This window comes from Myotis davidii, unplaced genomic scaffold (assembly GCF_000327345.1).
Source record: "Myotis davidii unplaced genomic scaffold, ASM32734v1 scaffold433, whole genome shotgun sequence".
NCBI classification, from domain to species: domain Eukaryota; kingdom Metazoa; phylum Chordata; class Mammalia; order Chiroptera; family Vespertilionidae; genus Myotis; species Myotis davidii.
The window spans coordinates 2,287,292-2,310,994 of record NW_006293776.1 but is presented as its reverse complement, the minus strand read 5'-3'; the positions used below and the strand labels follow the sequence as shown (position 1 = coordinate 2,310,994).

The following is a 23,703-nucleotide window of genomic DNA, read 5'->3' as shown; positions in this document are numbered from 1 at the left end:
ATCCTCCGCCAAGAAATCCTTTAGGGATGCCAGTGGCTGCTTGTCGATCCCCTTCTCAGCATTGTTTTTTGTGGGCTTGTGTGTGATTGCCTTTTTAACCCTTCAGAACAACACATCTCAAACTCAACAGTCTCCTTCTTGAAACATATGAATGTAAAGCCGTATACATGTTTTCGTCCTTCCACACCACACTGAAATCTAATGATCGGTACCATTCTCTAAGTTTTGCTAACTTTCATGTGCTTTTAAAAACCATGTGTTTCAGACCCTTTAATAGAGGAATTCAAATGTAAAACTTTATCGTGTGCACCTAATTGTACCGTGCAGATACTGAGGGTGTTTAACTTGTTATCACAGTGGAGTGGCTGGGAGGGGCAGGTTCTACCTTTACAGGCAAAAGGTCCTGGTATTTATATCCCCTAAACTGTTTTCCCAGTAAACAGTGGGCATGGTGAAGAGTTGCAGGTACGCACTTTATTGGCGGCCTCTTCTGTCCTGTCTAATGTCACGTCTGTGCTGCTTTCCACAGGGAAAGGCAGGTACGGTGAGGTGTGGCGGGGCAGCTGGCAAGGGGAGAATGTAGCTGTGAAGATCTTCTCCTCCCGGGATGAGAAGTCGTGGTTCAGGGAAACAGAATTGTACAACACCGTGATGCTGAGGCATGAAAATATCTTAGGTGAGTACCAGGGTAATTCCCCTCATGATTTTTATCTAGAAAGAAATCATTTGCTTGCCTTTGCCCTCTCCGATGGGGTGCCTGTGAATTTTCCAGTCTCACCTGAAAAGCAATATAGGGATCTTGCGCATGTATATGCTATTTAATTTTTTAAAACTAATTTCTTGTTTATATCTGCAGAGAAGTGAAATTGGAAGGTTCTCTCAATGATGAAAAGGAAAGTGTTATTGTTCCCTCTCATTCTGCAGGTTGTCATTTAAACAACAGAAATTTGCCCCATATTGTTCACTTCAAGGCTTCCTCGGTGGTTCTACTTATCCCACACCCTTGTTGAATATTTATTACATGAATCAAACTAAGAAAGCTCTTTGGATGATTTCCTAGAGATTCGCAGCTCCCAGGGACATCGTAATTAAATGCACATTCCCTCAAACTAGGCATCGTTTTTTAAAGCCCAGATTTACAGAGGGATTTAACATACATTTTAATTTGGAAACTAAAGCTTAAAAACATTTGTGAAATATGTGGAGAGCTCATTGAAAATACTGCTATGGAATTATAAAGGGTGAGAATATTCCTTGCGTCCATTGGCGTATATGTTTTTTGAAAAGTTTCTGTAAATGTGTTTATACTAATACATCCTTGACAAATGCTGCATGGTATGCTTTTTAATTGATGGATATAAAGTTCATATAGAATTTGACCTGTAGAAGATAGTGTTGGACACGTTGTGACTATTGGATTAGGTTTGGCATACACAAAGCTATTTGCAGAATTTATTTCTATTCCGGTACAGTCATACGCAGTATAAATTTCAGTCAGTGACAGACAACCTATACAACAGTGGTCCCATAAGATGATAATGGCTGGAAAATTCCTGTCGCCCAGGACATTGTAGCTATGGAAATGTTGTAGTACAACACATTACTCACATTTTTGTGGTGATGCTGGTGTAATCAAATCTGTGCTGCCAGTCGTATAAAAGTGTAGCACAAACGGTAATGCACAGTACATAATACTTGAAAATGAATGGCTGTGTTACTGGTTTATGTGTTTACTATGCTATACTTTTCATTATTTTAGAGTATACTCTTTCTGCTTATAAAAAGAAAGTTTACTGTAAAACAGTATGCCGTGTTATGCAAGCAACAGCTTCATAGTTTCCGTGTTTACCATGTCTCTTGATTGCATCATTTTTTTCTTGCGCTTGATTTAATCTCATTTTATAAATTTAGTGTCGCTTAAGTGTATAGTGTTTATAAAGTCTACAGTAGTGTGCAGTCATGCCCTAGGCCTTCACATTCACTCATCATTTACTTACTCACTGACTCACCCAGAGCAACTTCCTCTCCTGCAAACTACATTCATGGTAAGTACCCTAGACAGGTGGACCATATTTTATCTTTGACAATAGATTTTTTTACTGTACCTGTTCTATGTTTAGACACACAAATACTATTGTGTTATAATTGCCGACAGTATTCAATACAGTAGCAGGCTGTACAGGTTTATAGCCTAGAGGCAAGAGGCTGACTATATAGCCTAGGTGTGTGGTAGTCTATCCCATCTAAGTACACTTTATGATATTCTCACAATGACAGAATTGCCTACCAACACATTTATCAGAATGTATCCCCCTCGTTAAGCAGTGTTTGGCTGTACTGCCAATTTAGTATTAAACCTGAGCCAGGTTGTCTGCAAATAATGGTTTGACAGTTGTCCAGAGCTTTGCTTCATCAGTACAGTGGTATGCTCCATCTCAGAATTATCTCAGTTTCTGCTGTTGACTTTTGCCCTTCCCTTTCCTCTGGGGCCCTAGTCATCACCTAATCCTCCTCCCTTGTATTGTGGTTCTTGGTCTTCCCTTTCCAATGCTTCTCTCTATAATGAGATATCTTCCCCTGGGGAGCTGCGATACTTCTGCTCTATGTGTCTGCTGACTCTCACATTGCTTGCAGCAATCGTGACTTCTGGGCCTGACATGACAGACTCCCTATTTTGGGCTCCAAGGATTCTCGGAAGCATCCTGTACAAATATACCCACATGCAGCACTTCTGATGTTTCCCTTCCTTGGATTGCCCTGAACAGTCAAGTCTCTGTGCTCTTGTTCACATTGTTTTTGATCACCCACTCTTCCTGTCCCACCCTCCAACCACCCCTTCCTCCATCAGAACATCTCAGTGCCCTTCCAGTATCTCCCAGTAGATTTAATTGTGCTTTTCTGCACTCCTCACGTTGAACCTCTGCTATAAGTCTTATCACACATTGTCTTGTGTTGTGGTTGGAGGCATGTGTGTAACAACAGTAATGATGGCAATAGCAATAGTGATGACTAGTTACTAGCAGTTATGTGTGTTTTCTCATTTAAGCTTCGTCACAACCATAAGAGGCTAGGTACTCTTGTTTCTCACTTTTAACTGATGAGATGACTGAGGTACACAGAGATTAACATCACCCAGCAGACGACGAAATAGTAGAACTGAAAATCACACTGGGCACTCTAACACTTAACCACAGTTGTGTACTCTACACTGTAGTTGGCTAGATGGTCATAGACTAATAGAGTTGTTTCTTAATCTAGAGTCAGTGTATGAAGTGAAAATTCATCAACCGTCAAAATTACCCTCTAGTGTACCAATTTTTCCTCTGAAACTGGAACAGATTGCAGTTGTGCAACAGATAAAGCATTGGTTGTGTTAGAAGCTCTGAGGTACAAGAAGTACGTAGCTTTAAACACTAGAATTACTCTTACTGGGCAGATGCACGTTGCTAAGAAGCATGCGGGTCTGAGACTTATTGAAGGAAGGACATATTTGGGCATCCCCCCTCATTCTCGGGGGCCGTAGCCTCACTGAGCAAAGTACTCTGGATATCCCTGAGCTATGCAAATAGTCACTTTATCCATGCACTTAAGTTAAACGACCTATGATACCACTTCATTGCAATGAGGACAAGAATTATTTCCATTGTTTTGGCTTTCACATTCAACACTGAGGACAGTACACTACCCATAGAAGGTGCTCAGTAAATATTTATTAGGTTGGGTTTAATCACAAGGGGAATTTGAAGGTCACATTTGCAATATGATTTCCTGTGAGAGAACTTAAGTTTCCTTAGTGTGATCACAGAGGGAAAAACATTGTCCATTTATTATTACCAACGATTCACGGAAATTCTGAATTCATGAGCTCTTGCCACCCTCATCATAATTACAGCCAATGGATTGATCTTACTGTGTAGCCTTTTCATTGAGAAAGCTTGTAGAAATGCACAAACTTTTTGGTTAAACTTCTTTTCCTGCTTTACAAGTTTTCTGGATGTAGAGATTTAAGGCTTTTTGTGATCATTTTCTCCTCCATTAAAAGAGCATATTGTGTTTTGAATATCAGACCATGATTTCCTCCCATCCTTGAGTATTACGAACTCTAGCTCCCCAAATACATAATTAAATTACACACCCAAATACATACATATATACAGTATACACATGCATACATGTAAAACTCTGGGCCCTCATTGTTTATCCTCCCAATTAAACTTGCAAAACAGTATCTTTAAAATGGACTAGTTTGGACTTCAACTCTTCCTTTTGCTGTGACTGGTGAAGTCAACAGCTGAGTGAGTAATGGGAAGCCCTGGTGTGCAGTGGAAATTTGGAAAACCGGTTTCTACTCTCAGCACCATTGGAGGCCCACTTTGTGAGTTGGGGCCAAAGTTCTATATTTCTGCACATTCTTTTCTTCACTGCTAAAACCAAAGAGGTTGAGAATTACCTTACACTGTTTTAAAAAATAAATTGTTTTAAATATACATAACATGAAATTTACCACTGTTACCATACTAAGTAAAGTGTACAGCTCAGTGGAACAGAGCACGTGCATGTCATGTGACAGTCACCACCCTCCATCTCCAGAACCTTCTCATACTCTTAAAAGGTACTGCCTAACATTTTCATCAGTCATCATTTCTGGAGATCAATGGGAAGTAAAGGAAACTGTCCACAAAAGATACTACATTACAAAATCATTGTGGTTGTCATTGAATCCTGGGCTGTTTTAACATATAATAATAAACAACTGTTCTTGAACACTTACTATGTGTTAGGCATCATCTGAAGTATTTTGTTTCTAATAACTCTTATTCTCACAGTAGCCCTTTAAGGTAGATGATGATGTTACCGATGTCTGAGAAGGAAGAGATTTTATGTGAGCTGTGCTAGATCACACAGCTTGGGAATGATGAACCAGTGTGGGAACCCAGGAGTTCATTTCTGGGGCCCAGCACTCAGCACCTCGCTCTACTGTGTGGTGATCTCCCTCCCCAGCCGTCAGAGCCACCCATGCCTGGTTCCTGGGAGATTGCCAGGGAGAGGCTCTCAAGGAGCCTGGAGGATGCCTTTCATTGTTTAAGAGGCTTTTGCCCTGGTCACCTTCTGTCCCTGTTATGAACACATCCAGGGCTGTGCCAGAGTTCCAACCTATAGGCACCTGTTCAATCTCCACAAACAGAAGAACTTTGACTCAAAATGCAATCCTATATAATAAAAGGGTAATATGCAAATTGACTGAACGGCAGAACTACTGGAATGCCCTCGGCCACTCGCCCCGGCCAGCCCTGCCCCTGAGCAGGCACCTGGACCCTGAGTGGGGCTGGGGCCAGCTGGCAAACAGCCTGTGGCCCCTAGCCCCTGCTGGCCCACCCCTGATGGCCCCCATTGGGGTGGGCCAGCTGGACCCCACCAGTGCAAGCATTAGTGCACTGGGCCTCTAGTTATCTTATAAAATAGCCTTTTGAAGAAAGTGGAGTAATATAATTCACACCTGAAATACAGCTTTTTAAAATCTTGCTTATTTAAAAGTTACTTTTCCTGAAGGTCTAGAGCAGCGATTTTCAACCTTTTTCATCTCATGGCACACAAAAACTAATTACTAAAATTCTGTGGCATACCAAAAAATGTATTTTTTGCCAATCTGACAAAAAAAATAGGTATGATTTTTATTGATTTAAAAAATAATAATAATAATAGTAATTACCTACCCTTTTTGCTCCAAAATAACTGAAAAAAAAATCAGGTTCCTATACTTATATATAAGGATTTTTGGTACCAGGAATTAACCAGTCAAACACAACCTTATTATGCGATGTGACCAATAAGATGTAACACTATTATATGGCCTATGTACTTATGGTTCAAGACAGGGGTATTCACAGCATACTGTTGGCTGTTGTCACTTTTTTTTTTAAATGTGACAATTTAAGGGGAAAGAGGTCAGTGCCTCTGAGTCAATAGTTAGGAATTGAATGTTTTAAAAATTTTTGCAGCACACCGAATGTCAGGGATGTAATCTGCCTACTTCATGCGGTTTTCGGAGGACTGTGTGTCAAGTGCTTGGTGCGTTGTTAGCACTCAATAATTAATAGCTGCTTCTATTGTTGATGCTGCTGATCAAATAGAAGACCTTTCTTTGTTCCCAGAGCTCCCTATACAAGGTAGGGTGTACCAGGGCAGCCAGCTCCAAACCTGGGGTTGGCTGCAATTTAATAGCTTTGTGATTCTTGGCATCTCCCAGCAGCAACTTCATTATTTCTAAAATGAGTATAATGATATATATCTATCTCACTGTTCTATTGAGAAAATTCCCATGAAAAAAATATATGTGAAAGTGAGTAAATTTTACACAATGTACTATGAGATGGTAAGGCGTTTTATGCAATTTATCTTACTTCATACTTTTGCAAGATATTTAATTCTTCCTCAAGCCATATCTGTCTTTAAAAAAAATTTATCTTCTATTTATATGTCCCAAACTTTACTATCCATAAAGTTCATATATATGATACATATAACATATATTCTAATAAATACATCTCTCTATATAAAAGCCTAAGCGACCATTATGATGGGATGACGGATGATCAGCCGGTAGCTATGACGCACACTGACCACCAGAGGGCAGACACTCAATGCAGGAACTGCCCCCTGATGGTCAGTATGCTTCCACAGCTAACCTCCTGTGGCCAGCCAACCTCCCATGGTCCCTCCCCTGAGCCGGCCGGCCCCGATCCGCCTGATTGCTGACCAGGCTGAGGGACGACACCCATGCACGAATTCATGCACTGGACCTCTAGTATATTATAAAATATATTATAATACACAGGGCAGGGCATAAGTAGGCTTACAGTTGTGAGTACAAGAAACAATCTATTCTTGTATTATTATTATTATTATTATTATTATTATTAATTATTGTAGTTTTTGCATATGAGCAACTGTAAATCAACCCTGTATATTATAGTATACAGATACGTAATGTACATTATATGTTACATATAAATACATATTAAAAGCCCAGAAGTGCTTTTCTAGCATTCTTCTTTATATAATATATAGAAGAATATTATTATACTAGTGGCCCAGTGCATGGATTCATGCACATTAAAAGGAAGTTAACTAGAAGAAATATTTTAATATTGCTATTCGCCCTTTCTCTATAATAGAAGTGTCAGAGATGAAAGAAAATTAGTAAAATGTATATGAAAATAATATATAAATTGATTAATAAATAACATAACAAAGGCATGATATAAAAACAAACATGATATAAACAACATTGATAAAAACAATGACTGATAAATGGATTAAACTTATTCTAATATCTCCCTGTATACCACATTAAGAGTAAAAACTCAGAGTGCTTGACTATTTTCCCTTGTGATGAAATATTTACAACTTTAACTTTAATGTTACATGCTTGTCAAACTCGAGAGATAGCAACGTATAACTGACCATGTCTGAAAACGGGTTCAGGTAGGAATATTCCTACTCTGTCTAGACTTTGTCCTTGTGATTGATTAATAGTCATCACAAATGCTGGCATCACATGAAACTGTCTTCAAATTAATTTAAATGGGAGGCCAGTGTCAGACGGGGGCAAATATCACACATGAGCGAGTCAACATTTATTTTTAAATTGCCAGTGCGTCATATGTACCGGTCGGTTGGGCGGACAAACAGTCGGTCATTTAGCCTTTTATATGTATAGATGGCCTGATGCGTGGATTCGTGCACACGCATGCGATTGGTGCCAGTGAGAGCTTTAAATGTATCGCACATGCGCGAGTCAACATTTATTTTATATAATATAATATAGAGAGAAAAGCAATGCTAGAAAAGCACTTCTTTAGCAAAATAACAAGCATACATATCACAATTTATTCCATAGGTTAGGAAGTGCCTCAGACTTCTATAGTTCCTTCATTATGCCCAAAAAGTCCCCACAGAGTATCTAGAAAAACTTCTTCCTACCTCTTTATCTACATCTGTCAGTATTTCATTTCTCTTCAAGACCAGTGGTTACTTTTGATGGAAGCCTATTGGAATATCTGGTCTGAATTATTATGATTCCCTACTCCAGGCTCCTGATGCCCTTTGGAGATAATATTATAATACTTTTCACATTATGTTGTAATTTTTTCCTTTTCATATCTGTCTTCTTTTGTAGCTAACAAACATTATCATCTTGGTTTTCCTGTGTGACTGACAGAGAGCATCATTTGCTTGTTATATTTCATTGGCTCCTTTTTTTATTTGATGAATCTGTCAGTCATTTAACATAAACTGATCCTTTTATTTTATAACTGAGCAGAGAGACTCCAAAGAGCCTAAATGAGTTGTCAATATTACACAGCAAATCACAGGCATAGTCAGGACTAGAACACAGATGTCTAGGTTCCAGTTTTCTGTTCTTTTTGGGTAGTTGATGAATAATCTGTGCTTGGAATATCAGTGTGATAAAGAGTTTGGCACTGTTATTATGGGTAAGCACAGAAAATATTTCTATTTAAATGTCAATGCAGTGTAAAATATTTTTAAAGGGTTATTTTTACCATAGAAATTAATATGAAATTTTTCTATTCATTGACAGTACCCTTTAAGCGATCAATACTATGATGTTTCTTTGTTGATGCTTCTGTAAACCCTCTTCCATGGTAGTTGGTTAGATTAATTATATTTTGTTACAGATGATGTCTACTGCATGGGTCACTATTTCTGGATACTAAAAATTACAGTGTGGAATTCTCACATGTCTGTTAATTTTGTTCTTGCTCGCTCCAGGTTTCATTGCTTCAGACATGACATCAAGACACTCCAGTACCCAGTTGTGGTTGATCACACATTACCATGAAATGGGGTCATTGTATGACTATCTCCAGCTTACTACTCTGGATACAGTTAGCTGCCTGCGAATAGTGCTGTCCATTGCTAGTGGTCTCGCCCATTTGCACATAGAGATATTTGGGACCCAAGGGAAACCAGCCATTGCTCATCGAGATTTGAAAAGCAAAAACATCCTGGTGAAGAAGAATGGACAGTGTTGCATAGCAGATTTGGGTAAATTTTTAGAAATATTTTAAAATTACTTTTTTTACTTTTTGTTGTGAAAAGTTTCAAGCATGCAGACAAATTGAAGATAGTAAACAACTGTATCACAACCACTAGATTCTCCCATTAATATTTTACTATTCTGAAGCTTTATCACATATCTGTCCCCTATTCAACAATCCTTCTTAATCATTGACACATTTCAATGTAAATTGCAGACAAAAGAGCTCTTCTGTCCAAAGACTTTAGGGTGTGTACCAGTGTATCACTCACTAGAGTTCATTATTTATTTTCTTAATAGGCAAAATTTAAATTTCATGGGAAATACAGAAATCTTAAGTATACAATCCAAGGGTTTTGACAAATGTTGTAAAACCCAAATCCCTATTGAGAGACAGACTTTCCCATTATCCCAGACCATCACTTCATGCTTGCTCAGTCAGTCCCTGCCCCAGCCCACCCTCAGCAGCCACCGTACTGTTGCATTCTGATTTCACAGCTCTTTACACAAAGTAGGTACACATACATAGCATATGAAGTGACTTTGTCTTAAAAATGGTTTCTAAAGTTGTTCTATAACCATAGCAAAATTATCAATCAAGCATGAGGGAAGAAAAGCCCTGAACCAATTTACCATTTTCTCTGCTAGGATGGGGACGGGTTGAAACTTCGCCAGCAGCTCCCTCTGAGAAAGGACATAAGCTGATGGACACTGTTATCTTCTTCCTTTCAGGCCTGGCAGTCATGCATTCCCAGAGCACCAATCAGCTGGACGTGGGGAACAACCCACGCGTAGGCACCAAGCGCTACATGGCCCCTGAAGTCCTGGATGAAACCATCCAGGTGGACTGCTTTGATTCTTACAAGAGAGTCGATATTTGGGCTTTCGGACTTGTCTTGTGGGAAGTGGCCAGGCGGATGGTGAGCAACGGTAGGTATCTGATCTAATGTAATGTTGTCCATTTTCAAGCCCTGTTGATTCTGCTGCCCTTAAAAGGGCAAAAGGGATATTTAAGTCCACATGGTTCCTTGTCATGCGGCTGGCATTTATATTTAACTGGTAGGTGGCATGCAATGGTATTGAATTTTAACTGCATTGTATTTTAAAGAGGAAATCATGGCTTTCTGGAAGAGACTAGTCATTCCTTGTTTTTTTCTTTTGATTAGTCCTTCCTTCCTTCTTTCCTTCCTTCCTTCCTTCCTTCCTTCCTTCCTTCCTTCCATTCTGCCTTTCTTTCCACTTTCCCTTCTTCTTTGCTCTCCTCACAAGTGAAGTTTAATGTGAGGAGAATGCACAAGTAAATCTGAAGGTAAATGAATTCTGCTATTTTAGGTATTTTTACTTAAGTTTTAGATTATTGAGAAAAGGCTCAGGTGATGCATTTGGAATTCACTCCTTTGTTAGAAGCAGGCTGTATAAGTGAAGCTCTTCTTCAGGAAGCCCTGAGTAGGTGGTTATGCTGGTACTCCTGTAAGTTACATTTTATGAAATGGTGTCGCCTTGGCAGTTAGGGAAGCATATGCCAATCATTTTTACCTGCGTCCCCTACAATAAACTCTTACTCTTGTCTTTCATGTATCCAGATCAACCACAAATATAGTGTTGAACTTAACTTCAACTACATTATATTCTGAAAGCCCTAAGTATACTCTTTCAAATTGCACATGCCCCATCTACCCACAAAGTGGTTATTATAGCAGAATCTTTTATGTCGACTAAATCAACCGCTTCACAACTTGAAATACCTTCACAACTGGAAATCTTATTTCACTGAGGATGTGTCTGAAATTGTTCCAAGAGAACAGAAGACAGTGCCATGTATTTAGATTAATATTCCTTTCCAAAAGATACTTCACCCTCCTGTGACCTGTTGGAATCTTGGATTTGAAGTATGAAAGAAATAATACATGAAGTCTGTAACATCTGTGCGCCATCCCACCTTCCACTGATATTTTCTTGCAAGGATCGAGATTCCTGTGGCAATCATAATTTTCATGAACCCACAGCCAGAGAATGGGAGGTTCTGAGAGGGAATTGGATCTGGGTTACTTAATGTAGTTTTAGTGTGCAGTAATTAACATAGGCATGTCTTCATGATAGCTTCTCCCCCCGACCCCCCGCCAGCAGCACAGTATTTGCTTTTAACAAACTCTCTAAGGATATCAAAGCTAATGTTTCAGATCAAACATAAACACACATGCATTATAACCTGACAGTTCTTTTAAAGTACTTTAAAAAAAAATAGGATCTTGAACATTTTTTGGTAATTATTTCTCAATCCTTGGGAGCTCTGACTTGCATTTTGTGCCATTCGAGCGCCTTGAGAATTGTTTGCAACAGAGAGACTGTTTTGCTGATTTATAATGTTCTGAACCCTTGCCTGAAATTGCACATCGACTTTATTTACCCCTCCCCCCCTTTAGCTCCTTCGAACTGAAAATCGAATTCTAATTAGTTTCTCTTAACAGACATTTTAGAGAAGGGTCGGTGTCATAATAAACCATGTGACGGGGAACTTGCCCCTGACTAAGCGAGAGCTAATATTCCAGGGCCAGGATGGGGGCGGTCCAGCTGGGGGGCGGGAGGGGTGCCAGCCTGTGAGCTGGAAGCCTAGTGCGGCAGAAACGTGGGATTAGGGCTATGTCAGAATTTACGTTGCAAACTAGGTCTCTGTGTCACAGGCATAGGCCCAAATGGCTTTTAAAGATCAGCTGCGATTAATGTTTGGTGTGAAGTTAACATCATCAGTTTAAAGTGTAGCTCGACAAATGGTGGTTTGCTTGATCTGTCCCATGTTTAACATTACTTCTGGGGGGGAAAGATGAAGAACAGAAGAGAATATTTTGGTTGTTTTTTGATTTCCCCTTTATGTCATTATGTAGGTTGTTTTTCTGGTTCCTAAAATGTTGGGGCTTAAGTTTCTGTTCTGTGGTATGGTTTGATTCTTAGGGGGGTGGTAAGGGTATGTCGTGTCTCATTGGAAATCAGCTACTGTCCTTTGACATGACTAATTTGATATTTTCCTTCCTTTTACCCTAGTCCCTCTTCTCCATAAATATTCATGTGCTCACATGCACACCACACATACATGCACATACAGAGAAATGCTTAAACTGAAACTGGATAGTCTTCCATGCTGCTTGCAAACCTGTTTTGTTAATATTAACATCTAGTTATTACTACCAAAATAGAAAGAACTGAGTAGAGTAGAAAATAAATAAACAAAAAAAGAAAAAAAATTGCCCTTGTATTAAAAAATTCATGTTTCTTTTCACTTCTTTATGCATATATTTTTGTAATCATAGTCTAGATGCAATTCTGTATCATCTCTTTCATTTATATGTGTGTTTTAATGTTGTTAAATAGCCTGTTTTTATTTTAAATGGTCACGTGATTTTTTTTAGCCATTTCCATATTGTTACACATCCTGTCTCCTCCCTTTGGGGCCTGTAGTAGACTCTTTGTTCATATAACTTTTCATTTGGGGAATTAATTCTTCTTCTGAAAAAAGTAGCCTTAATAGGTCAGACTATGGATGTTTTTATATATTGCCAAATTGCTTTCCATAAGAGTTGTACTAATTCACAATATCCCACTCACCCCAGGGTGTGATGTACGTATTTCACTTTCTTACCAGCTTTAGGAACTGTCATTAAAAGTATATATTTTTGAAACTACAGCCTATAAAATATACCTCATTTAAATATACGAATATCTTATCTTCAGAAGGTCATTATAATTATGTGTCCTTTGAGCTCCTGAGTCCGTTGTAAAAACTGATGGCCAGATAGTGCTCCTGGAGCACTGGGACCCTCAAGTGGGCCATGAATGTAAAACTGCATTGCATTTAGTAATTTTACTGGGATTTTACATGTATTTGCTACACCTAATAAGCCTCATGCTGTTTCTGTACAGGAAATGAGATTCAGTTCATCTCACATCTGCAAATTGCTCAGTGGTATTGTTTGGATTTTACTTTTCGTGTTTAGTTTGACACTGAATTTGGAATTGGTAGGCAGGAAAAAACAGTCTTCTCACCTTGACCATGTGAATGTTTTATATGAATTTAAGGCAGGGTTTGCTCGGATCAGTGGTTCTTAAGTTGGAGTGAACATCAGAATCACCTAGAAGCACAGAGGACTGGCCCACCCCAGAGTTCCTGACTTAGTCGGTCTAGGCTTGGATGGAGAATTTCCCTTTCTAACGGGGCCCGGGTATGCCGATGCTGCTGGATCAGGGACTGTACTCTTGAGATCTCGTGTTAAACTGGAATGCAGTAAGTCAGTTGCCCCAGGATGCCGTTGGATCCTGTCGAGCAGATGTCCGTGCCTTGTCCTGATACTTTAGGTCAGTGGTCAGCAAACTCATTAGTCAACAGAGCCAAATATCAACAGTACAACGATTGAAATTTCTTTTGAGAGCCAAATTTTTTAAACTTAAACTATATAGGTAGGTACATTGTTATTAACTTAATTAGGGTACTCCTAAGCTGGCCTTTGCTAAAAAGCATCCTCATTTTATAATAAAGCCACCAACACAAAATAATTACAATTCTTAAATTGATGGCAAAAATACCTGTAGGATTTGCAGCTGGTTGGAAAAATACAGGTAACTTTATGCTTCGAGTAGGTACTTTTGTCACCCGTGCGCGATTTGTGGACGCGACTAGCACTAACCACTGCACATGAGCCTGCTGACTGGCTAACTCAACTTGTGCATGAATCGCGGGCCTCCCCCGCGCTGCGTATCCCGTCGCCCGACTGACACCCCCCACTTCTTCTAATGCCACTTCAAAATAGAATCACCCAGGCCGAAAACCGACTTCTGCGCATGGGCCACGAAGTTTCAATCGCACTGTACGTGCGCACCCACACGTGGTATTTTGTGGAAGAGCCACACTCAAGGGGCCAAAGAGCCGCATGTGACTCGTGAGCCACGGTTTGCCGACCACTGCTTTAGGTGAAACTTGCATTCCCTTTCAAGCTTCTAAGGGGTTTATTTCTCCCTTAAGAGTCTTAATCTTAGTCTTTCTTTCTAGATTTTTGCTACATCTCTGGCAGTATTCTTCTTTTCCTCTGTTTATAGTCCTGCAGATATATTTGTTTCTGGTTACCTGAGTTCAGTGCAGTGTGAGGAGAGAACTTTATGGAGGGATTCAGTAGATACATGGGGACGTTGTAACTGGATTAGAGCCTTTTAGCTGTGGTCTGATCAGAAGGTCCTCCAGGCATCCCTCAGCATGTGCCCTCTTGAGTTTAGAAGTCCTTGCTCTGGAGCTTCGGCCTTCGGTGGGCCTTTGTGTACAGAAACTCCATAGTTCTGTTGCTCTGATACTGTGGTTGTCTGCTCATGCATTTAAAATCTAAATACAATAATCTTTCCTGTCCAGCACACATTTCACTACAGCATCTCCTTAGCACACAGTCTCCTGTATGTTTTAACACAAAGTTTCATTGTGATTTACATGCCATATAAATTTGTCATTTCTGTGACTGATGCACCTCACGGTTACCAATAATGCAGTGATTCTTCAAAGGACCCAGAGGAAATCTGGTGCCAGAGTTCCCATCAGAATGTACAGTGGAATTTTTGAAAAGGCAGTGTCCCAAGATGGTACAGGCACACACTTTTAAAAATAGGACCTATCCGTTCCTCTATTGTGTTTGTTTGCCACACACACTGTGGTGTGTTTCTGTCTCTCCTTGCTGTGTTTCCCCTCAGGGCCAAAGCTCGGCACATGGACACCTCTGAGGTGGCACCCTCTGTACAATTGTGCAGATTCTCCCGGGCCCATCAGAGTCATTAACTGGCTCTGAAATTATACTCTCTGACTTGATAACTAACATAAGTTTTATCATCCAAAAAATATTGATAACAATAGTATCCACTTTAATGAGTTCTCATGATTAAATGAGATAGTTCTCATGATTAAATGAGATAACACGTGTAAAGCGTGTCTGGCATATGGTAAGTGCTCCACTGGCATCATTCCTGTTCCACTGAGAACGGGTGAGTGGCGGAGGTCACACATGTGCTGGCAGAGCTCGGTTGCCCTTTCCCCACCTTTCCGTGAGCTAATCCTTCTGCTACTACATGTGTTTCTCTCAGTGCCCACAGCGGGGCTGTGTGGACACACTCTTGTTTCACAGTTACTGGCTTTATTTTGTGACGGAATCCAGTGTTAAAATGAGTCAAAGAATATTTGTGTCTCATAGAAAAAAATGTTGCTTGGCTAAACTGTATGGGGTGGGGACTAGAAAATACTTATTAATAAGCTTATGTTTGGCAATTTAGAAATCCTCAAAGCTTTGAAACCCCAAAACTTTTTTATAACTTATTTGGCAGAACACATGAGCTGAACTCATTTAGGAGTTAGGCTTGACCTAAATTGCCATGTGTCCGTCTGTAGCCTTTATTTTATTTAATGTGACTGTTCATATATTTCACTGCAGGAATGTGTTTGGCAGTGGGGTATTCTTCTGACTCTGCTAGGGTAGCACATAAAGATAGTGTGTGTCTCTTACTACCATTGTAAAATGTAAAAAGCTCCAATTTCTGAACGCATATCTAACCTCAAGGGTTTGGATAGAGGATTGTGGACATATAATCAATATTCATTTAACTAATATGTATTTAGTGTCTATAATATGCTTGGTAGAGTGTTACGCTCTGGGAAACAGTTGAGCAAAAAACCCCAGAAATATCCAATTTAAAGGTACGCACATTTTAGTCGAACACATTATTATAAATTAATAGTATAAGCCACTATGGTTGAAGTACACAAGGTGATGACTGAGTGCAGGGTGGACAGTGAACTTGGCTAAAGGCCTGGAGTATTGGCAGCCAGGTGGGAGGGTCTCTGAAGACAGAAGCATGAACTGAGTCATAAATGAGATGAGTAGGACCTCCTCAGATGGACCAGCTTGGGAGCACGTGCAGGTGGAAATGAGAAATAACATCAGACAATGGTGACGATTGGTATCCCAGGCAAAAGGAAGAGCTGTGGGGAGTCGTAAAGGTGTCCTATTGATGCAACTGTAAGTAATTCCTGAGGCTGATGCCCAGGTACATGAAGGAAGGCAGTGGTGTGGAATGGTTGTTACTGGGCAATGAGCACCAACCATCCCATGGGCAACGCTGATGGCATACACACAGAGGAAGGACACAATGAGCTTTTCCCTTAGTTTTCTCCTAAAGATATATTGCTGGGGGCAGAGGCATATGGTGGAGGTGAGGACCTGAAGCAGAGAGACCTGTAGGTCCCAGATGCAGCTGTCAAGGGGGTAGGAGATGGGGGCCCTGGGGAGGGTCTCAGGCCTTGGGGAGTGTCACCAGGAAAGCCTTGTTTCTAGAGATGAGCATTTTGGGAAGACCTCTCTGGCATTTCATGCTTTTTGAAGTACTGTGGACTTCCTTGTTTATCTGAATATCAGCTTCGAGATTTGTACTTTAGAAGTGTTGGAACTGAGTCATGGCAGTAAGGGGTTTAGCCAGAGCCAAGCAGCAAATTAATGGTAGGGATATTGGTTGGTAAAGATATATTTGTCCCAGAAAAGAGAAAACTTTCCATTAGACATACGCCCAGGAACAAATGATTGTATAATTGAGATTCCCAAGCCAAAGGTTGTGGGGGAGTGGGTAATGAATAATGCCTCTGATTTCTTTCGTGTGGCCCTTTGAGTCACACCAACAACTTGACATGGGAAAGCAAGGCTTGGCTCAGCTCCCCCTTCCTTGACCCCCACGCAAGAGCTCCTCTTCCCTGCATTTTGGTGCCTTTTGTTGTTTGTACCACACATTTGGCACTTGAAGTGCTTTGTATTTTTAGTCACTTTTCCAGAATTCATGCTGGCTCACGATTTGGCAGTTTGTTCATTGGGTGTTGTCTTTAAAGGACATCAAGTTCACTTTTTTCTCCCTGGCTACCAGATTGTTTGTCACTTTCTGGCAGAAGCGAGGAACAGTTGTACCTGACTTCCTATCTTAACAACACAAATCATTTCACAGTCTGGCCTTGACCTGTTCTCTCTCAGTCTCTTTTTATTTTATAAGAATGATTTTTTAAAAAAATGTTTTTATTGATTTCAGAGAGAGGAAGGGAGAGGTAGAGAGTGATAGAAACATCAGTGATGAGAATCATTGATCAGCTGCCTCCTGCACGATCCAGCCAGCAACCTGGGCATGTTCCCTGACCAGGAATTGAACCGTGACCTCCTGGTTCGTGGGTGGATGCTCAACCACTGAATCACACTGGGGGAGCTTGGCCTGTTCTCTTCACTACCCATGTGCACCCGACTTCAGCCACAGAGACTTCCTTCCATCTCTCCAGCTATGAGGATGAGTGTCCTTTGTAACTCCTTATCCCCCTGACCCCCACACCTGGAATGCCCCCTTCCTTGGTGTTTTCTCTTCCTCATCCTTTTCTCTGCCTTGAAAACTCATTATTATGTCTGCCCAAGCCCTAGCTTCTGGAAAGGTTACTTATACTTCAGTAACATCCAATTATCAGGTTCTTAATAATCCACACAGGTGTTTTCTTCTCTGATACCATGTCCCTGCCCCCTTTCCCTGCCCCTACCTCTAACGCTAGTTTGATTTATTTACTTTCTCATCTCCCTTTTCTCTTTTCCTGCTCCTCATCACCCACAGTGTATCTTTTTCATTTTTGTATCCCTAGGGCCAAACAAAACCTCTGGTGCACACAGTTTAATGGATCAGAATGGTATGAGTAAAGTTAGGAACCAACAGGTAAAAATATAGTGATGGTTTCTAATCTATCTTTGCCTCTGAAGATATAAACTAAGTAGTGAAGGGAAAAAAAAATTCAGACTTTAAAAAACAACACCACAAAGAGCAGGGCCCGTCCTCCTCCTCCTCCTCCTCCTCACTAGACATTGAGTTCCCTGAAAACCAAGAGCATGTCTTACACTTTTATCACCCTCACTATTTAACGTGGTGTTCCACACTTAGCAGGGACAGAATGTACTTTGTATTGCTTGAAATAATTGCTTTCCTTCACCAGAGGGAATTGCACATGGTGCCAGAGTTTAATCCCAGGTGTATTTTGTTCTGGAGAAGCATGGCCAGTGTCAGATGGAAACAATCAACAGTTGACCGATATTTGAAGAAAGAGGCGCGACTAAGTCCCAGGCATAATCAATTAGATGGTCTTTGTTTTTAAACTTGATTCCTTTTGTTAAAACATGGGGGCATTTAATAAAGTTAAAATGTGGTAAATATACACCTAAGGGGAGACCTCAGCTTTATGAAGTGAAATTCCTTGTTGGGCATCACTTTTAAAAATCCTGCCACGCTTTTTTCTTTTGCATTTAAATAGTAGGAACATCCAACTGGTGCTATTGTTCACAACACATAACCCTTTCCAAACTAGCCAGGCAAATGACCACATTAGCTAGCTGTTATGCTAGATTTTTAAAAAGAATTAAACCAGGTTATTAAGTATATTCTCTTTTAGAAAAATTGAGAGATGGGGAAGGGTATATCTCTTATGTTTCCTATAAGTTAATGTGGTCCTTGAACAGTTATAAATTGTCTTGCAGGCCCATCTCCAGGGGTATTTTAAGGGGTGTCTGTTAGTAATGAAAAGAGTTAAACCATTTTTTTTAATGCTTCCAGGGATCCTTACAAGAGAAGTAGGTAGAGCCTTGGAGGTGAGCTGGCTCCAGGCGTCTTCCCTGAGCAGGGGTTTATGCCTAATATGAGCTCTGTATGATTTACCAGGAAAGGTTTTTAATCCGTGGACTGAAATATTACAGTGCGGTTATGTAGTGTGGAAAAGTTAATTAGAAAATAGTATCAACTAGAAATTTATATTTACATAACTAGAATACATTCTATTTTTTTAAAATAAACTCAAATTTTTAAAATTTGTGAAGTTTAAGGAAAAAATCTAGTATTTCTTTCACAGAGGCTCTTTATCATAGCTAATCTTTTGTGTAAACAATTTGTATTCATATGGGATTTATAAGAATGGATACTCTTTCTTAAGTAGTTTAATTTCTTTGATAAATGAAAAGGGAATTGAAGCTATTCAGGTGGCTTGTAGGAATTAGAAAAACTTAATCATAACTTTCTTCACAGCCTCTTTCTGTCTCCCCCCAACAACCTGTTCAGTATGTAGGAATAGAAGAAAGCTACTTAGAGGAAGGGAAAAGGGCAGAAAATCAAGCAATCCACTGTCCTCATGGTTGAAACCTTCGATGATAGAAGGATTTTTTCCCTTTTATTTCTATAAGGGGAAGAACCAATTTCCTAATTCCAAATGAAGTTTTTAAAATTAAGCAAATAGTTGACATACAATGTTGTATGAGTATCAGGTGTACAACTTAGTAATACATTTATATACCTTACTACGTGTCCACCACGATCTGCCTAGTAACCATCTGTCACCGTACAAAGTGATGATGTTACTGACTGTATTCCCTGTGCTGCACATTGCTATAACCATGTGACTCATTTATTTTATAACTGGAAGTTTGTACCTCTTATTCCCCTTCACCTTTTTCACCCATCCACCCACCCACCTTTTCTCTGGCAGCCATCACATTATTCTCGGTATCTTTGAGTCTTTCAGTTTTGTCTTCTGGAGTCCACATATAATTGAAATCATATGGTATTTGTCTTTCTCTGTCTGCTTATTTATTTAGCATAATACCCTGTAGGTCCATCCATGTTGTTGCAAATGATAAGGTACCTTTTTAATCGCTGCTTTATTGCTCTGCCCAGACCAGGTGAATCTGCCATGGTGGCCCCTCAGTGATATCTCTTCCTGCTGCAGAGCACCCTCTCTGGTAGGGTTCCCACGGGGACCATGTCTCCGTCTCTCCCACTCTTCCTTTTGTGGTTCCTCTCTCATTTGTTGTGTGGAGCTGTTTAATCCGCCCGCGGTTGTTCTTCAGGAGGAATTGCTCTATATGTAGGTGTGTGTTCGGCATGTCCCTCGGAGGAGGTGAATTTGGGGTCTTCCTATGGTACTGTCTTGGATCCCCCATCCCCAGATGATAAAGTAAAAAAATTTTCTATTTGTGGAATTACTCTTTCTTCTGAAAAATAAGCAGTTGGTGTAATTTTGCTGAAATTAGTCACTTTCATATTTGCTTGGGGAAAAGGGAAGAGTTTATCCTTCTCAGTCATTCTTGTTTTTCTCAAATGACTACCCTTCTCTACATTTTGTGCTCCAATCTGAGAGTAAATTATTGAGCCATCAGCGAGCTATATCTGGCAATTAGCATGTACCCAGTCCATGTACAATGAATGAATAAGGGAATTTATAATTTGTATTAATTATCTGCATCCTCTCAATAGGAGGAATTATTTTATAGCAAGGACTTTTTTCCTAATCATAATAAAAAGATGTATTTTGATAATGTTCTTGGATTATTTGCCTGTAGCTCTAGTTTGTGGGTAACTTTTTATTTCTATTATGGTCTGAAACTACTAGATTCATGTCAAAAAATGTCATGTCTTTTTTTGATCACCAAAGGAATTTTTGTCGTGGGTCTTACAGAGCTGTTTGTATACACTCTCGGAGCATTCTGTTAATTGTAATTACATGAGAAGTAGTCACAGTTTCTTGTGACAATTATTTTTCCTCCAGTTTCTCTGCAGGGCATCTATTTATTGCCTTGCTCTCCACTTATTTTAAGACCTACCTGTAGGTTTCAGAATCTCCTTGAAGTGTGAGAAAGGTGATGAGGAGGGTGAGCAGTACTTTTCCTGTCACATTATAATGTGACACCATCAATAAAACCCTGAGGGAACCTCTACTCTCTTGCTAAGCCAATAATTCTTGTCCATGTGTGCAGGTATTGTGGAAGATTACAAGCCACCATTCTATGATGTGGTTCCCAATGACCCAAGTTTTGAAGATATGAGGAAGGTGGTCTGTGTGGATCAACAGAGGCCAAACATACCCAACAGATGGTTCTCAGACCCGGTAAGAACCACTTTCTTCGTTTTACAGCTGTCCTCAGCTGTTTGCTTGCTCTTGTGTTTCATCTGGTAATGGTTCTTAAGGGATCTGCCTCAACTACCTATTGCTTTCTCTCCCTATTTTATGCAGAAGGCCTTAGATCTAGTTAAGTAGGTACAGAAAATTGTTTCTTTCTTTAAAGAGCCATAGCTGATAGATCTTGCTAACAACTGACAGTATTCACCAAAATTTCTATTACTGATGAGCTTCAGAAATTGGGAGTCTCATTACTATACCACTGGCCCTAGGACTGTAGTTTCATGTGTAAACCAAGACACTGAGTGATGCTTTTAACTGTTTTGTTTTTTCCATCTCTGCATATCTGAAATTGCAAACATAAGTTATTCAATGCTGGAAGTCCTTATGTCCGCTCTGTAGTAGCAAATCTAAGACATTGAGAAATCACCCTTTCTGCACATTTCAGTTTTAACTCTGGGTTAGTATTGCCATTTGTAGCACCCATAAAACCATCAAGGGATTTAGCCTGACCTGTGTAATTGACTTGATAAAGTCATTGGGTATTCTAGGCCATCCAAAGGACAGGTGCCATGAAACTCAAGAGTGGCTTTCTTATTAGTGGTCAAGGCCTCGATTATTGGTTTAAAAAAGATGGCAATGACACCACTTTAACTTCATAAGACCTAGAGCTCTGCAACATAACTAATACATCTTGCCCAGCTTCTCGGTCCCCAAAAGACCACTTTTTCACTGTGGTGTTTGCTCCTTCTCTCCGCAGACATTAACTTCTCTGGCCAAGCTGATGAAAGAATGCTGGTATCAAAATCCGTCCGCAAGACTCACAGCTCTGCGCATCAAAAAGACTTTGACCAAAATTGATAATTCCCTAGACAAATTGAAAACTGACTGTTGACATTTTCATGGTGTCAAGAAGGAAGATTTGACGTTGTCGTCATTGTCCAGCTGGGACCTAATGCTGGCCTGACTGGTTGTCAGACCGAATCCATCTGTCTCCCTCCCCAGATGGCTGCTTCGACAAGGCAGACATCTCACCCAGCCACGTGTTGGGGAGACACCAAAACCACCCTAACCTCGCTCAATGACTGTGAACTGGGCATTTCACAACTGTTCACACTGCAGAGACTGATGTTGGACGGACACTGTTGCAAAGGTAGGGAACTGGAGGAACACAGAGAAATCCTAAGAGAGATCTGGGCATTAAGACAGTGGCTTTGCCTATCTTTCACAAGTCTCCTAGACACTCCCCACGGGAAATTCAAGGAGGTGGTGAATTTTTAATCAGCAATATTGCCTGTGCTTCTCTTCTGTATTGCACTAGGAATTCTTTGCATTCCTTACTTGCACTGTTACTCTTAATTTTAAAGACCCAACTTGCCAAAACATTGGCTGCATACTCCATTGGTCTGTCTTTGGATAATAGGAATTCAATTTGGCAAAACAAAATGTAATGTCAGACTTTGCTGCATTTTACACATGTGCTGATGTTTACAATGATGCTGAACATTAGGAATTGTTTATACACAACTTTGCAAATTATTTATTACTTGTGCACAGAGCAGTTTTTACAAAACTGCTCTGTGCATATGTTAAAGCTTATTTTTATGTGGTCTTATGATTTTATTACCGAAATGTTTTTAACACTATACTCTGAAATGGACATTTTCTTTTATCCTCAGTTAAATTCACATTTTAAATGCTTCACATTTGTATGTGTGTAGACTGTAACTTTTTTTCAGTTCATATGCAGAACGTATTTAGCCATTACCCATGTGACACCACTGAATATATTACTGATTTAGAAGCAAAGATTTCAGTAGAATTTTAGTCCTGAACGCTGTGGGGAAAATGCATTTTCTTCGGAATTATCCATTATGTGCATTTAAACTCTGCCAGAAAAAAAAATAACTATTTTGTTTTAATCTACTTTTTGTATTTAGTAGTTATTTGTATAAATTAAATAAAATGTTTTCAAGTCAAGAAGTGAATTATATTGAGTGTATAAAAAAGATCTAGATAATGTAGAGCATTTTCTTATGGGAACAATAGAAAAACATCATAAATCGAATTTGCTTTTCCAGTCCAGTAATGAACTTGAGGGGTTCTTCTATGAGGATGTTTCCAGCTTGAATTTGGTAACAAGATAATTTGAATATTGTTTGTTTCTTTTTTTGGCTGTGAATTTTTTTATTGCTCAAAAAATAACTGACCTGCCTTCCTAACAAGATGGTTGTGAATAGAAATGGGAGGGAGTATGTGAAAGCATTTTGTTTAGTATGTGGCCATATGCGAGTGGAAAGCAGTCTTACCCATCTCACCATATGTTTGAGGGGAGTCCATTGTTGGCTTTTTTCACTTAACTCTGTTCAACAAGATTGAAAAGATTGGGTTTAGAGTATCCCCAAAGGGGAAGAAGTGTGAATATTCTGAAAAGTTCACCAGAGCTAAGTTACCAATACATTTACCTGTATTATTATCCTATATAATAAAACCCTAATATGCAAATTGACCCAAAGGTGGAGCAACCAGTCGCTATGACTTGCACTGACCACCAGGGGGCAGACGCTCAATGCAGGAGCTGCCCCTTGGTGGTCAGTGTGCTCCCACAAGGGGAGCTCCACTCAGCCAGAAGCTGGGCTCACGGCTGGCAGGAACCTCTCCTCGCCCCCCTCCC

General features: G+C 39.9%; 1 protein-coding gene across 3 annotated transcripts in view; it reads left to right on the top strand.

Annotated features, from left to right (window-relative positions):
- ACVR1 (activin A receptor type I) overlaps positions 1 to 23,009 on the top strand; it is a 134,296-nt gene extending 111,287 nt beyond the window's left edge. For all 3 annotated transcript variants that reach the window (XM_015566299.1, XM_006767386.2, XM_006767385.2), the window contains exons 7-11: positions 530 to 676; positions 8,794 to 9,069; positions 9,794 to 9,991; positions 20,887 to 21,017; positions 21,790 to 23,009. In XM_015566299.1, the coding sequence (XP_015421785.1) occupies positions 530 to 676; positions 8,794 to 9,069; positions 9,794 to 9,991; positions 20,887 to 21,017; positions 21,790 to 21,924 (887 nt within the window). In that variant the 3' untranslated portion in view covers positions 21,925 to 23,009. The remainder of the gene's footprint in view (positions 1 to 529; positions 677 to 8,793; positions 9,070 to 9,793; positions 9,992 to 20,886; positions 21,018 to 21,789) is intronic.
- Positions 23,010 to 23,703: the final 694 nt, after the last annotated feature.